Below are 16,433 nucleotides of genomic sequence, written 5' to 3' on the forward strand. Positions count from 1 at the left end.
AAAACTTTTTATTCTGCAACCTACAGGTTTCGATAGGAAACGTGTCCAGGAAGTATCTTCAGCCTGAATAACTACTTTTGCTATTTGGAATTTGTCTACATCAAACTTGGTGGAAAAATTCTGCCTGCTGGACGATTCCCAAAGTGTAGCAGAGCCATGTAATTAATAGCACAGAGAAGCTGTTAGCACTGAGTATTTATATGTCACCTTGCTTTGAAGATACTGCCCAAAATAGATTTACATCACAGTCATTTATTTGGCTTTTTGGAGTATTTCTTTATTCACTATTTTGTATCTTGATAACTCGCACACATATTTACAGAAAAAAAAAAAACTGTAAATGCTCAGTTGCTGGTTGACCTTTCTTCTATGACAAAAAGCAATCGCTTGTGTTTGTGCGGATGAATTTGTCTATGTGTGCGCTTCGGGTCCGGCAGTACTTTCCAGGTGGGCACGTTGAGTGTGTGTGTGTCTGTGTGTGTGCGAGCGAGGCTCTCAGGGCGCACCTCTTCCTTGGCACATCTCAATGACCCCATCACGACGGGTGGGAAACTCGACACTGGGGAGGATGTTCCGCTGCCCGGCAGCTAAGGGAGAGCAGCAAGGCTGCACAAACACCTCCAATTCCAGGACACGGTCCAGTGAGGCTACAGGCCGGCAGGGCTTCACTTCACACACCCCCAAACTGCTGCACAGTACAGACATATGTCTCCCTAGACACCCATGAACAAATGTGTATATATATATACAACAGTACACAGTCATTTCTGGGAAATAGCGAGGTGATGGCCATAGAGAACGCATTACACCAGCACATTCAGGCATATGGCTTGTGGACCCACTGATGGGCGCACACATATGGTGCTGGTGGCTTTTGCTGCTTCGCATGGGAGGAAGGCACTGTGCTCGCCTTTGATCAGACTCCAAATCACTGAGCACGGCACACAAAGTACAGCCTAATAAACAGTTTGAGTCGCCTCATTTCGTCTCATTATTTGAAAAAAGAATGCAAGGACAGGATTAGTTTCTCTGCATTGGTACAAAGGCACAGTGTTCTAATAGAAAGGGAGTCTTTTAGTTGCAAAACTATTTTATTAATGAGACTATTTGGTCCTCATTGGTTGCTAAAACAACAATAGCTGTCCCTACACATAAATGTGGGTTGCTAGAATACATCTCAATGTCATAATAATTCTCAAACAAACAACACAATAACTACAACAACAAAACTAGAACAACATATTAGAAAGTTATTGACAATTTTTTTATGAGCCAGTATTTGCATCTGATTAAGTGTTTTTGTTTGTTTTTCGAGTCTTTTAGCACCTTCCAATTTCCCACTTCGGCCAAATCAACCTGTGGTAACCATGGTGACTATTGTTTATTATTCATATCCCACCGAGAGTTCCAGGCGACTCCGTCCATCACTGCTCAGGGGCCGCATTGTGATTGTAACCTGTCACCGTGGCGACGGGTTGCATATCCCAGAAGACCCGATGCTCGATCCGCGATTGCATGGAGCGACGAGGTCGCGACCTTTGAGGCCACGGCCACTTACGCCTGTATTCAGCCATCAAACAAGTTGCTAATTCACCGCGACGTAACGTAATTAGTATTTCTGTATCAACAGCAATGCACTGAGAATATAGAAAAGTGCACAGGAGAGCGGTGGAGCATTTCTTTTATCGAGATTATAAAAAAACGTTATAACTTTTGAGTAATCGTCCGGCCTTTTTAGATAATGCCAGCTCCAAAAACGACCAATCTCACTCTCTTGCGCCTCGAGGAAACGACTTATTGCAGCACGGTGCGCTGATTCAGAGCAGCATTTGAATAACAGGCAAACACTGGGGGTGATTGTGCATCGCCGTGTGTAACTCTTCCCAACAGACCGTGAAATTGTTTATTCTTTTGCTGCCATGTCTGTGTAAAACAGAAAAGCAGCACTACCCCCTCTGCACACTCGGGCCGCCACTGGTTTCCACCCCAGCACCCTGTTTTCTTTACCTTCCCTTAGGCAGAGGCATTCGATGCCAGAAATCCTCCTCGCCACATAAAGGAAAGGAAAAGCGTTTCAGGAGCCCACCTTAAAGTGTACACTGTGTGTTAGCGTGCGTGTCAGTGTGCTCGTCCGCTCCACTCGGAACGTCTGCCTGCCCCTCAGTGGGGAAGACGTGGAAGGACATTTTGGTCCGGTTTGAAGGGGGCCGCTCGGTTGTGACACACATTTAGGTGGGTTGCTTGTCGCTAACTGGGTTAAAGTGGTGGTGCGTTATGTTCATCCGGGGGGGAGACGTTGGAGTAACTTATATCATTTAGGATACACCAAAAATAGATGGTTGTGGGTGTGTGTGTGTGTGTGTGTGTGTGTGTGTGTGTGTTTGGGCCCCCACCCCTACGACATCACACTTATTAATCCCCTACTGTGCATGAGCATCAGTCTATGTGTTTGGGAGTTAAAAACCCTTATATACTGGTGTGTTACATCCAACCTCTCATCACGTCCCCCCTTGTTGATATACTGAATATTGATGTTCTATAAGCCTTCAGGTCAAGTGTAGGTGATGGAGGGTGGGGGGGGAGGTGTGTGTGTGTGTGTGGGGGGGGGGGGGTTCTCTGCGTGGCTGCATCTATTTCCCATCAGTCTATAAGCACTTGGCATTTGACCTGGCACCTTTTACTCTCCGCTTTCTCCGGCCTCTTTTTATTCCTTCCTCCAGGCGTTTTCCTGTCGAATCAGAGCAGGCAAAGGTTTTGGACCACCAGAGGGGGGAGAGGAGGAGATAAATATGTCATAGTAAAACCCAAATCTACGTGGTGATCTGTTTTTTTTCTGGTTTGAAAGCCTAAAGCGAAGATAAAAATAACAACAACGACATTTTAAATCTGAAAAAGAAAAAAGGAGAAATATTAGTGACGACATGAAGTACAGGTGAATTGGTTTAACATATTTCAGAGTTTAGGATAAGTTATCTGAATTCAACACCTATTTGGGTTCTGGTTAATTGTATTCCTAACACCTTTTCATATATTAATGCAGAGACCAAGAGTGTCCTCCTGGAACAAGGTTTGGACTGTTTGTGCTGTTGAGCACTAGAGGGCAGCAGACTACAAATAATACTTGTGGTCCATCAGAGGAAGCCCTGCTTATTATTTTATTATTTTGAAACATGCGATACAGCAGCTCGATTAAAGGAATCGGTGTAATTTCCTGTGTGCTGGTTCCTCTGTAACCTCACAGTGTCCAGCTCAGGGCCTCCAGATGCCGTCTTTGTTGTGCGTGTTAGGGAAGCCGCTGATGTGGAGGTCAAAGAGGCCAATGAGATTGATGCTGTGATTGGTCTGTGTTGCACCCGAGGGAGATGCACCAGTGAGATGAACTGACTCCCCGCAGTTAAAACAGTGACCCGGGCAAAATGGTGTCTAAAGACATGCGACAGCTGAGAAAGTTTGCTTTGTATATTGTTATTATATGTATATTCAACGTTCATAATCTCATAATAAGTGGGCTACTTATTTAAAATGTCTTCCATTTGTTAGCAGATTGTGATGTGTGATAATTGATTATAATTAACAATGAATAATAATGATCGTCATATTTATTTTTCTTTAGCGATAATCTATAAAATATCTGGAAAATCTCATAAACAAATTGTTGCCAGTGGATTTTTCCGTAGATCATCGCGAGTTTCAGCTTAAATCACTTCTACTACTAAATGAAAACGGCCATCCCAATGAAAATGTTGGGGTAGTTTCATTCTGGCCGTAGGTGTATGGCATAGTGCCTGGAAAGCGGATGGAAAATATCCAATACTAGAGTTCACGGCCACCAGCCAAGTCAGCTCTATTCAGGCAGACGAGCCCCTTATTTGCCTGCAAAATGGCTGGATTTAAAGAATAGGACACCTTGGCAGTGGCTTTTACTACAAGTAAGGCTATTGCCTGTGGGGGGGGGGGTTAGTGTGCTTACTTTGAGTTGTTATTTATCAATGAATTCATTGATAAAAGTTGGTACTACCGCCAACTACAGTAAATTATTGTTTTTGCACAACTATGCAGGTTTCTGTGCCATGTGATCGCAACATTTCTAATTCCTGATCATTCGTCATGAGCCTTCCTTATATATTTTTCGTAAATAGCATTTCTTTTATCATGTGCACATATGCCCCGCTGTCATGCACCCACCCCCCTGCCGCCTCCTCGTACCTCTTCACGCTCCTTATCCATCCATCCTGTCCTCCCTGGAGACACCCCATTGGCCCTCGCCTAGCAACCGCATGATAATTTGCAATAATGTGACACCCCCTGATGCATGATGTGGGGCGGTAAGTCAGCTTCACCCCCCCCTCGATCACGCCGGTGGCTGGTGTTGGGTGCTGAAAAGGAAAGAAAAAAGAAAGAGAGGGTGAATACGTTTGAGGAATTGAAAAGGGAATTTCACACTCGCCTCGTTACATGCCCGGTGTCCACCGGCTAATCCTGTCACATGTCCCAGGAGGGTTGTCCTCCTCTCTCTCTAGCAGCAGTGACCGAGCTCCCTGCTCTCATCCCCAGCGTTTCACCGTAGGGTACCCGCGTAGACCACATGAACAGATGAGGAGGCACGGCAGCTTTTGTGGGAAGCAGACAGGCATGAGATGAGACAGCCTCTCGGTATCGACAGGACCCGGCCAGGCTCATAGGTGCCTCTGACACGCAGGCACGCGGTGGAGAGGAGACATAAAGATGGCCGCCGCCACGGCGCTGCGTTCGCCTCCACGCTGCCGCGTCTGACGTGAAGGACATCCTAAATATTTTTTTTCCCCCCTTTCTCCCCTCATCAGTCACAGCAAATCAAACGGGGTCTTTTGTTGTCTCTCCCTCCCTCGGTGTAGATCTTCTTTCCTGTCTCTCCCTCCTCCTCCCCTGTCCCTCTGTTTTCAACAATGACACGAGTGATTTGGTGAAACAAAAGCTCCCTTGGTCCCGCTTGACCTCTCCGTCAGGGTGTCTATGAACCCAGATGGTGGGATGACCACACTGAGCGCAGGACAGAAATTCTGCTCTATTCTCTGAGAGATTCATTTATTTATTACATTTATTAAATCACTAATCTTTGGTCACCTGGTTGGTTTATTCCTTTTTTTTCAGTTTATTGTTTGGTTCGATCTGCACATTTTGGAACAATTGACGGGCAATAGTAAATAATGTCATCAGTTGCAGCTTCCTCTTCCTTTATGCACGGTTAGCCTCGGCTTCACACGTGTGCATTGCATATTCTCCCCATTTCCTTTTTGTCACTTGGCCACCTCCAGCTGGTAGTGTGTGTCCACGCACACACACACACACACACACACACACACACACACACACACACACTCGTCTGTCGCTCCTTGCCATCTTCCGTTTGCTTTCCCAAACGGTGCCTTTGCTTCATTCATGCACTCACACACCCCTCTCTCTCTCTCTCTCTCTCTCTATCTCACACACACCAACACACACATTCACAACAACACACACAGGCGTACACACGTGTGCATGGCGGACAACCAGGGCGACGTACAGTAGCAGGGACCAAAGCAGAGAGAAGAGAGGGAGAGAGCGAGGGAAACATTTAAGAGGACAGACTGAAACAGAGCGTGGTTGCCGTAGTAACCGTTCCCCTCCCTCCCTTCTTGCCTCCACCTCCATTCCCTCTCTCTCCCCCTCGCTCTTTCTCTCTCTCCTCCCTCCCTCCACCTCTGTGCTGGTGATGCTCGTGTCTCTTTTCTTTCCATCCCGTTTGTCCTCACCTCCCCTGGACCGCGCTCGTCTCACACTGCCAGTGGACGAGTAGGAGGAGGAGGAGAAGGATGAGATGAAGAGAAGCTGCTGTCTCTTCTCTCTCGTCTTTCCATCACTTTAAAAGAAAAAAAGACAAAAGAGAGAGAGACAGAGAACAACCAAAAGAAAGGACACGGATATACATTCAAATGTAAAAGATACCCTACTCTTCTCCATTCTCCTTTTCAAGGAGGGCATTTTTCTTCCCTTTCCCCCCCTTTCCTTTTCTACCCCACTTTTTACCACTGAGATCCCGGTTTTGTCAAATTACAGCCACTGAACTTCTCTGGGATTTCAGGTGAGGCACGCGTGTGTAGTGTGTGGTGCTCATACAAACATTTTTTATTGCCTATCATGGCTCACGCGGCCTCTCAATTGAAGAAGAATCGGGGGGAAGTGGATGTGAATGCATTAGAGGACGAGAAGGAGAAGCGGAGGAAGAGCAGGAGAGCAGCGTCCCGGGAACAAAAGAGAAAGGTAACAGGCGAGGGCTGGCTCCGCTCAGCTAGCATCGGTGGAGCGTGACTCTGGATGCGTGTGCGTGTGTGCGTGTGTGTGTTGGGGGGGGCTTGACTGCCTGGATCAACTGAGCTTGGAGTTTTCCTCGTCACACACACACACACACACACACATTCATGTACATGTACAGATCTGCGCATAATTCAATGCACATGTGTCTCGGTTCTATTCTGACACTTGTCCAATTTAAAGAGCTTCTTTGACCTTGTGTACTGAATGCGTGTGTGCGTGCGTGTGATGGTGTTCCCCTGATTCTTTACGTGGGAGTCTGTGTGTTTATTGTTGTAGTGCATGCCAAGTGTTTGCATGATGTCTGTGCCTGTTTGCCTTCGTATGCTCAAAGTCATAAATAATGTCAGCTGTCCGCACATGACGACGTTCCCCCGCCGCCTGCGTGCAGACGCGGCAAACGCTGTGCGGACACATGGAGCCTTTTGTTTTCCTGCCTCGGACTCTTTGAAATGTTTTTTTTTCAGAGTATTGCCCGTCCGTTTAGTGAAAGTACGTCACACAAAGGGCTCCCTTAAGCATTTGCACATCCTTGGCAGGTTTTAACGAGAGTCTGGGTGGTCGGTTGTTAATCACACCGTGCAGAGTACGGTTTGTTAATCACTGCCTCATAGGCGTTATTTCACCTTCGTACCAAGTGAGACAAATGCTGCTAGTTGCAAGACTGTAAGGTCGTGTTTGCATGGGGTCATTTCTTTATTGCATTTTTTTGTGTGTACTCTCTTGTATATGTATATATATATGGGTGTGTGTGTGTGTGTGTGCGTGTGCTTGAATGCACAGACATCCATGTATAATGCATACACGAGTGATTTATTGATGACAAAGCTTTTCATATGACGGAGGAGGAACTGAAGTGCACGTGGGTCTCCCTCCTCTTCCTCCTCGCACATGTGTTCCTTTAAGACAACCCTGTTTTTTGTTCATTCTCTTTACTCGGGACAGTACCGGATGAGGGGGGCACACAAGCAAGAAAGTTGGCATTTAATAAGTGATTATAGCAAACGATGGGATAAAAGAAAACAAAGGTTTAATGGTCGTCTGTCCACAATTCTGTGTGAAAATAAACTCCCCGCTGTGTCTTATATTTCCCTGTTTAGAGAAAAGCATCCGTTACAATCTGCGTAATGGACGTGGGGAGATTTGACCGTGAGGGATCCATTTAATAACGGTGACATTTACCGAACTTTTGCGCCCATGGGTGCCCGGTTTCGAATTATGCTGCTGGCAACGTTATTTGACCGGAGCACAAACAACATTGTGGCTTAATCTTTTCCGAACCAGAAAAACAAAGAAAGAAAAAGATGCTTCAGGTCAAACGAATTGATGGATCTACTTCTCAGTCAAGTTTTAAATCTGCACCCGTGCCCTTTCGTCCATGTTTGTGTGCGTGTGTGTGCAGAAACGGTGTGTGTGTGTGTGTGTGTCTCCGATGCTGACCCGTGCAGGAGGTTCATAGTCCTCACGAAGGTTCGTGTTTCATAGAAGAGAACAGGAGACAGAGATGATGAGGGGAGAAGAGGGGAGAGCTGTATTGATCGGATTGGCCACAGCGGCATCCGTGAGGACGACAAACTTTTCCCTTCTCGCCTCGGGCCTGCATCCTTCCGTCTGTCCTCTTCCAGTCTCCTCCCGTCCCCCGGTTTTCTCCCTGCGTCTTATTGCCATCACCTTTTAGCCAGTTTTTTCTCTGTTATTGGCGCAATGCTTCTAAGTTTCAATGGTGCGCCGTCACAAAACAAAGTCCAACACTAAAGTGAATTTGTTTGTCGGTCGTTTACTTGAGGGATGCGCTCTTCAGGTCATCACTCTCTCTCTCTCCCTCCCTCTCTCTCCCTCTCCCCAGCACGCACACAGATACGCAGTGGTGGTTTTATTCCTTGGCTGCCCTTGCTCGCGCGGCGTTTACGGCCGTTGGTGGCCTTCCAATTCTCAACGTGTCCCAATGTGCAGCAGAATTATACTGACGGAGGGCTGTCGGGGACCAAGGAGTCACATGTGCAGTAAGAGCACATGAGCGAGATGAACGGGCGTTACAGTCACGGGTTACAGCGTCGCTTTCCCTCCGTTACTCCGCTTCAAACCTTTTATTTGTGTCTTGTAGCTCAACTGATGCGGCCTTCTCGGTGCAGATTGTGAAACAAACTGCTTTGACTCACTCCTTTCACGGCTCTACAGTCGCTATATTTAGATGGTGGAGCAGGTACAGAGAACACTTGTTAATGTGGAGTGGTGTGTCTCCCCCATTCGTACATTCTCTGTCCAGGCAGCTGGATTCATGGGTGATCGAAGTTGTATACGTATCTAAAATGTGCGTATCGGTGACCTAACTTATAATAGATTACATGGCATTTTTTATTCTTACACCGGACACTGTATGGCCATTTGTCAGCTGAAAGAATCATTTATTTTTATGTAAAATGACTTAATACTTATGTATTACGTGGTCTGATCTGTTTGGGGGGGATATCAGATTCATGTCCAGCACATGTTGTGCCTTTAAGTTGACAGGAAAAGAATGTTGAGAAGCAGATATTTCCTCTCCTGTTTGGGTTAATGTCAGAATAAACCGTTTATTTCAGGTGCTCAGTCCATGATTCACTCAGTCAGTGCTTCCTCCTCTGTGTCAGCAGTAAGTTGAGATCTTTGACCCTTTTTAATGATCTGTTTGTGCATCCGTTGACTTGTTTAGTAAAACATGTGGTCATCCTTTTTTTTTTGGCTCCTTTTGTGGGAATCTTTCAGGGCAATCAGAATTCGGACCCCTCAAATAAAAAAATAAGAAAGCCGTGAGTTCGTTGTGGACAAAAATAAAGTAACAACTGTCCAAATGCAAAAATAGCTCAACAAAGTGCATGTGATAGTTGGACATGAGGCCCTGCAACTTTTATCAGACAGCACTCCGTTCAGTAAAAGCCTAATGGAGTACTCGGTGTCAGGGGAGGGATCCCTGCTACAGACGCTTAACAGCTCGGTGTGTCGCTCCGTATTCACGGTGTGTATTGTTCGGGAAGCAACAAGACGGGGAGGCAGTCCCCGCCATCAGCCCCGTGGAAATGGTGGGACGTGAACCCGAGAGAGAGAATGTGTGTGTTTGAATCCTGGAGTTCATCTTCATGTGTTGTGTGAGAGCTTCGGTCGGAGAGGGAAAACGCAGTGGTCATCTGAACGGGAAACCCCCATTACAATGGTCCTCCGAGCTGCTTCACCTCTAATGACCTGATCCAAAGCCAGGAGCCCCCATTAGATTCACAGAGAGAGAGAGAGAAGCAAAGGGTTCCTATTGCCAGATTCCTGTATTACTCACTGTTACGCAGCGTGTGCAGCGGTACAGCACCTATTGTTTCTCTCACAGGGCTTATATGGGTCATGTGCTAGTTTTTTTTTTTCCTTCTTTTTCTTGTGCTTATTCTGCACTCAACTTCCAGTGAAATCCTGAAAGCCTGTTTCCCCGCTTCCTTCTTCCGCACCTGCATCTGTAATATTGGACGCTTGAAAAAGCCTTCTTTATAAATTCCATCGAGCTCATGGGGTGGCATCCTTTATTGCCGTCATCTGCGTCCGTCGCAGGTCCGAATCCCGATCACGGCCTACAGTGAATCCAGAGCGGGGCCGCGATATGACTGCCGGGAGGCGAATGGCAGCGTTGAAATTGGATTTCAGCCGCGCGCCGCCTTCGGAGGAAGCCCCCCGGCAACAGTGGGAAGGCTGCTTGGCCCCCGAAGAGGCAAAGTAAGCCGCGAAGGGAAAAGAGCCATCAGGCTGCGAGGGAGAAAACACAATATCAATATGTATTTTAATCGATTCCCCCTCCCACGTCTCGTTTCTTTCCGCCTCATTTCACTCCCTCATTTCGCTGCGCTCACTTTCCGGTTTTGGGTTGAAACAAAGCCGCCACGCGTGTCGCTCCGCTCCTCCACCAACAACCCCCCTCCTCCTCCGCCTCCTCCTCCTCCTCCTGCTCCCCTGCAGCCCATAAAATATGGAGGTTAATGAATTTGGTGCTCGTGCATGCCTCAGCTAATTGCATTGGCATTGGGAACGCCTCCCGGTACCACTAAATGTTTTCACCATCAAGATGGCCACCGGCTGGACGGCGCCAGCGTGACTTTGAGGAGGCTGCCTGGCCTCTGTTCCTGTTAATAATGACAATCGATGGCGCCTTCGTGGCATTGTTTATTCACTCAGTCGGAATGTGACGTGCGCAATTTAGTCAGTTTGCATTTGAAAATGTTTGTGGTAAAGATTTGGCACTCAGAGAACACATGACTCCTTTCTGCTGCCTTTTTCCCAATGAGACTATTATCGGATGCTTTATTGGTGATGCTTCAGCAGTCTGGCTAAGTCAAGTTTTTATCTTCCTTTTGACTACAGAATTCACTCCTTCTGTTACCACTGTACTGCAGCTAAGCACAGAAACGCTGTTGGGGGGGGTGTTAACAGCAGGAACTGCCATAATCCAAGAAATTTCATTTACAGTTTAATAGACAATTTCTTTAAATTAAACTGTAACGTTGCACACAGAGTGCAAGAGTGTCTTCCATCTCTTGCAGTAGCATAAACTTTTATCAAAATTTCATATTTTTGCACCACGATCTTCAATATACTTTGAAGACATAGTATTCCCAATACTCATTTTCAGAATCATAGCTGAAGATGACAAACAATACAGTAAATTTCAATTGCAGTCCCCGAACTCTCTATCTTTCACACCAGAGAGCAAACCTGAGGCACCTTAATGGTTTTCAAGCTCAGATTTAATTGGTTACAGATGCTTTCACAGGTGCATTGTGGGGATCCATGTGATTGATAATTGACTGTGGTATTTCATCTGCAGTGTTAAGCAAACAACAGACACAGGCTTTCAAACTGAATTGAAAAGCGAGTTATTGTAAAGCAACCCCCCTTTAAATAATTAACTACTAATTATAAAATTGTTCTGCATCATTAAACATTAATATAACAGGCAGTGGCCATTTGGAACAATAAAACAAGCTGATTGTGTCCATTTCTTCCACCCACATTAGCTGTGGGCCAATTAAAATTGCTGATTTGATTGTGACAGACAGCGATAAGTTTGTTACGTGTAAGACGAGCCACTGACTGAAGGTCAGTTTTAGACTATTTTCAGGACAATGTTCCACACTTTTATGGGTTAACTGGTTCCAAAAAGTCTTAGAATCCCAGGCTCAGCATCCCTGTTACTTGAGGTGGTCTGAGACGTGCGGGACGGTTTGAGCGTCGCCGCGTCGCCACTCTGCTGCACGCTGCCGCTGTTGTTCTACTTTAGCTTCCGTCTCTGAGGGGAAATGAGAGCGTGTAATAAGGATTGTTCTAATTATTGATTCACCACTTCAAGGGTCCTCAATCACACATGCTGCTGGGGGATGGGGAGTGTGTGTGTGTGTGTGTGTGTGTGTGTGTGTGTGTGTGTGTGTGTGTGTGTGTGTGTGTGTGTGTGTGTGTGTGTGTGTGTGTGAGAAGGGATTTCATAGGGAGCCTTGTGTATGTGGGATGGAGGGGAGGGGTCCATGTTGTCTAGTTGTGGTTCCTGGTCTGGTTCAACTGACACCCCCCCCCCCCTTTTTTTTGTGCATCAGTTCAACACTACACGCACAACCTCCTTTAACACGTCACGTGGGCACCGGAAGGGAGCGTCAGAGTGTTCGGAGACACTAAATCAGCGAGAGGAAGATATAGAAGTTAATTAAAAGAAAGAGGAAGCGATAAAGACTAATAGACAGAGAGAGAGGGAGAGAGAGCATGTGTGTGAAAGAGAGGAGAGAGTAAGCGATAAGAAGAGGGTCACTGTGTGGAGGCAGGGGGGAGAGAGGAGAGAGCACGTAAGCCTAAAGGTTATTTGAAGGTGAGTGGCGTCTTTCTCCACGCTCTTCAGGTCCTCTTCACCTCTCTTGCTCACTCCGATGTGTGCCCATTGTGTAAATTTACAATGATTCCATTAGCATTTAAATGCTCGTTAGCTTTTAAAATGCTCTGTGCCGGGCTGTTGAACGTTCATTCTAAGAATAATGAATTAACTCAACCAATAAAGATGCATTTAATCGTTCAGTCAATTGGAAAATATGGAGATCGATAGGACACACATGAAATATATATGTGGGAGTGTAGCTTTAATTTTGCACGTGGATGGGCGCCACGCGTGTCTATCTCCATGTGAATGTTGTTCTGCATGTGATGAGTTGACATTTGTTTGGCCTGATTTTGTGCATTATGAAAATTGTCGACAGATTCACTGCATCTTCGTTCAGAACGAATGCTAATGTGACACTGAATAGGGTGTTTGGTGCTAGATGGCCAAAAAGAGCAATATGATGGCGTACGCTAGGGATTAAATTATCGTAAAGTGGCTTTTTTTTAAGTGGTTACAATCATGGAGCAAATGAGAGGACAGTACTACAACAAGCTGTTGGACCCTCCTCTCTGAACGAGAACACCACGGACTTCGTTCCTCTCGAGCGCAGTTCACCATGAGATTATTCACAGATGCAGTAATGCTGCTTAATGATGTGATTACAGAGCTGGACGGTATGTAAGGGGGGAGGCGGGAGGGAGACTGGAGACAGAGGAGTTGGAAGGAGGAGGAGATAAGGGAGCAGAGGCCTGATGAGGCAAGGAGAGAGTGAGTGAGAGAGAGAGAGGCCAAGAGGGGGGAGGGGGGGGGGCAGGTGTGGAGGAGACACAGAAAGGAGGGAGGGCAAAAGGTGACTTTGTGAAAACAGGGAAGAGAGGGAAGAGACAAGAATAGTAGAGTGGGCAACAGAATTCTACTTCTCACTCGATTCACGCCGATATCTCCTACAGTGGATCCAACGGTTAATTATACTGCAAAGGCCCCATGCAATCCACCTGGGCGCCGACTACTAACCCTACCCACCCACTAACTAACTAACTACCCACTGTTTACCTCCTTTTCTATTGATTCATCAGCCAATTAGTTAATTAATTAAAATAGGGAAATATTGTTAATTGTTTTTTTTGTTGGTCCAAAACCAAAAAAAAAAAAGATATTCAATTTAATTTTTAAAAATGCTGCTTTGATTGATCGATTACCAAAATAGTTATTGATTGATTAGTTCAGGTCTACTAAGTGCAGCTTGTTACAACTTTCCTTTACATTTTAAGAACAGTCTGTCTTGCTGTCTTTCACTACTTACTGTTCACTGAACCAGCAGAGTGTGTGTGTGTGTGTGTGTGTGTGTGTGTGTGTGTGTGTGTGTGTGTGTGTGTGTGTGTGTGTGTGTTTGGGCCCCCACCCCTACGACATCACACTTATTAATCCCCTACTGTGCATCAATGCCAGACCTCTTCCATCAGGCTCTTAAACGCCAAATGCTGTGTCAGAGGCGTGTGTGCGTGTGTGTGTGTGTGTGTGTGTGTGTGTGTGTGTGTGTGTGTGTGTGTGTGTGTGTGTGTGTGTGTCTGTTATGCATATATGGCAGGTGCTTCTCACACACTCCCAGATGAAGCTTATCCTATTGAAATGGTGCCGTGATGCTCTCTAACTCACACACACTGCTCTGTTGCCCCTTTGGGACTCACGCATGTACGCCTTGATAATTACTTTCTTTTGCCCCCCTCCTCACCCCCCTCACCCTCCTCCGGCACCTCCCCCCTCCCCCTCCACCTCGAGCACTACGCAGTCTCCCTGTTCTCCACTTAACCACCTGCCACTCCGCCGTCACTTGCTGCGATAACAAGAATCGCGCGGTTATCAATTTTGTTGACTCGCCCGACTTTGTCGAAGACCCCAGAGACAAAAACACAAACACATCAACGTGGTCATAAATGTGACAGGATTCACCTCAGTCAATGTCTGTTGTTTGATAGTCACAGTCTTCTTCGGCAGCCTTTTCAGCCCCCCCCCCGCACTCTCCCCCCCCAATAAAAAAGCCTCTGCTCTGGGTTAGGGTTCTTTGGCTCCAAGGTTCTGGATACTGAGGAAATGGGCCGTGGCAGGACAGATCGATGGCAATCACACCTCCTCCCAGTTGGCTCTCTCGCATTGGGGGGGGGGGGGAGACGGAAGGACGGAGAGAGGGAAGAGGCGGCATGTTGGGGGAGGACGAGGTGGCAGCAGGGAGGGAAGGGGGGGGGGGATAAAAGGCTTGCTTGGGAGCAAAGAAAGCGCCTAGATTCATGATTAGGGGAAAATAATATTACCCCACCCCCGCCCACTCCCATCTCAATCCCACCCACCCCTGCTCCCAAACAATGCACCCCCGCCCCCATTTTTGCACTGCACCTCTTCTTCTCTGAAATGTGTACTATTCCCCCTCTAAAGCAGGACACACCTCCTTGAAATGTCCGGTTAGAACACTGAACACCGGCTCTTGACGTCTCTTTGTCACATCGCGATCCGTGTTCTCGTCTGAGGAAAAGGGTCCATTGCACCTAAAAGGTTGCAGTCTTCATCGCGATGTAGTCTGAGCACGGAAATTCTGTATTTTCACCAGATGTGGGTGTGTGTGTGTGTGTGTGCGTGTGTGTGTGGCCTTGGGTGTACTGTGAATTACAGTGGGAGGTAAAACACAGGGTGAAATGATCGCCGTGGTGCACGTCTTTAAACCGAGCCGGAAAGGTTGACTGTGGCTCCAAGGGGCGACTGGTATTCTTTAACTCAGCTTGTTGTGTGTCACATCGCTGGGAAAAAAACAGACCTTTAGACAGTAGAGCTTTACACACAAGAGGCGTACACACACTTTACACACAGCGTCTCGGGCTGGGTTCCTTGTGCTTCTGCTAACAGTTGCATGGACAGCCAGAGTGGAAGTATGTTTGCATTCTGTCACCAGCAACCACTCGTTGTGGGATGGAAGCGTATTTATTTATCGATTGGATCACGAATGATGAAACATATTAGTAGAAATCAGGAATTTGTCACCATGTCATGAAGCCGGGATCACGGCTGTTGTCGCCCCCGATGACGATGGCGGTAAAACTTGATCTTTGCCGTGTCGGCTTTAACCTCCCCGTCGTTTAACCACCAACAGAAACAACTCGTAAGACGTGGCAATGTCTCTCATCCTCACGTGTGATTTATAACTCTTCTCGGTTTTGGTTCCTGCCGGTTTCACAAACACCTTGTCAGGTTGAAAATAGAAAAAGCCCTGCAGCGGCTTCCCTGCGTAACGCCGTGTTGAGCTGAACTCAGAGACACCCCACCTCCCGTCTGTGATCCGTCTCCTCTGTGTTTCATCCTGAATCCATAGTAGTAGTATGATCCCACACAGGCGTCTCTCACCTGGAGGGAAGTGAGTAAGAGCATCGCTGGTGGGTCTATTTATTGTCACTTTGTCACTCTTTTAGAAGAGAAATTGACTTAAAGAGCCAGACATATTTTACATAACTTTATATCACCACGCTGAGGTTTTTTTTAGTAATTTACTATGCAGGAATACCAAATATTTGCTGGTTCCAGCATCTCAAGTGCAAAGATCTGCTTTATGTAAATTGTATATATTTGGGATCTGTAATAGATGATGACCTTGTTCAATCAAAGACATACAACAGCTTCCTGTCTAAGTCTTGTTCAACGTTTCTGTGAAACTAAACTTCATTTACAGATCAGGATTTGGCCAGATGTCCATCAGTCTACCAATCTACATTAAAAACAATCTGTCTTTCAATGTCACGAGAAGAGTCTCTGTTTTTGCAAAAAGTTGCAGTAGTCACATTGCAGTTTTTTGTGCCGCAGCTATTCCTGGTGAACGATATCGTCTTTGGCAGCTGCTGTACTGACTTTACATTTGGAGAAAAGACAGTAATTACATTTGATTTTAACGCAGTACTTGTAGGTTCGCTGACTTCAGGTTGGATAAAATGTCTGTGCGGTGCATCCCTAGTTAGTTGGACAAAATAAGGGCAGAATAAGGGTATTTTCACTATGTTCAACAAATCATGTTTGTGGGATTGTTTCCCACAAGTTATTGTAATAAATGCCACGCTAGATTATTAAAACGTAGGCACCACTTTGTCCTCTCTGTCTCTATGACGTTCTGTAATAGCTCTGTTCTTCAGTCAGTCAGCATGGAAGCTTGATCTGATGCACCAAGACGCAGCAATATGAGTCAGGTTGTTGTTGG

General features: G+C 46.4%; 1 protein-coding gene across 22 annotated transcripts in view; it reads left to right on the top strand.

Annotated features, from left to right (window-relative positions):
- LOC120820651 (ankyrin-3) overlaps positions 1-16,433 on the top strand; it is a 101,070-nt gene that overhangs the window by 16,972 nt on the left and 67,665 nt on the right. For 14 of the 22 annotated variants that reach the window (XM_078104710.1, XM_078104715.1, XM_078104702.1 and 11 more), the window contains exon 1: positions 5,486-6,279. The exons of 5 other annotated variants lie outside the window; for them this stretch is intronic. In XM_078104710.1, the coding sequence (XP_077960836.1) occupies positions 6,157-6,279 (123 nt within the window). In that variant the 5' untranslated portion in view covers positions 5,486-6,156. Of the gene's footprint in view, positions 1-5,479; positions 6,280-16,433 lie in introns of those variants that run through there. 3 more of the 22 variants (XM_078104712.1, XM_078104713.1, XM_078104714.1) reach the window with 1 other exon arrangement.

The sequence above is a fragment of the Gasterosteus aculeatus genome, chromosome 6 (genome assembly GCF_964276395.1).
Source record: "Gasterosteus aculeatus chromosome 6, fGasAcu3.hap1.1, whole genome shotgun sequence".
In the NCBI taxonomy this organism is placed as follows: domain Eukaryota; kingdom Metazoa; phylum Chordata; class Actinopteri; order Perciformes; family Gasterosteidae; genus Gasterosteus; species Gasterosteus aculeatus.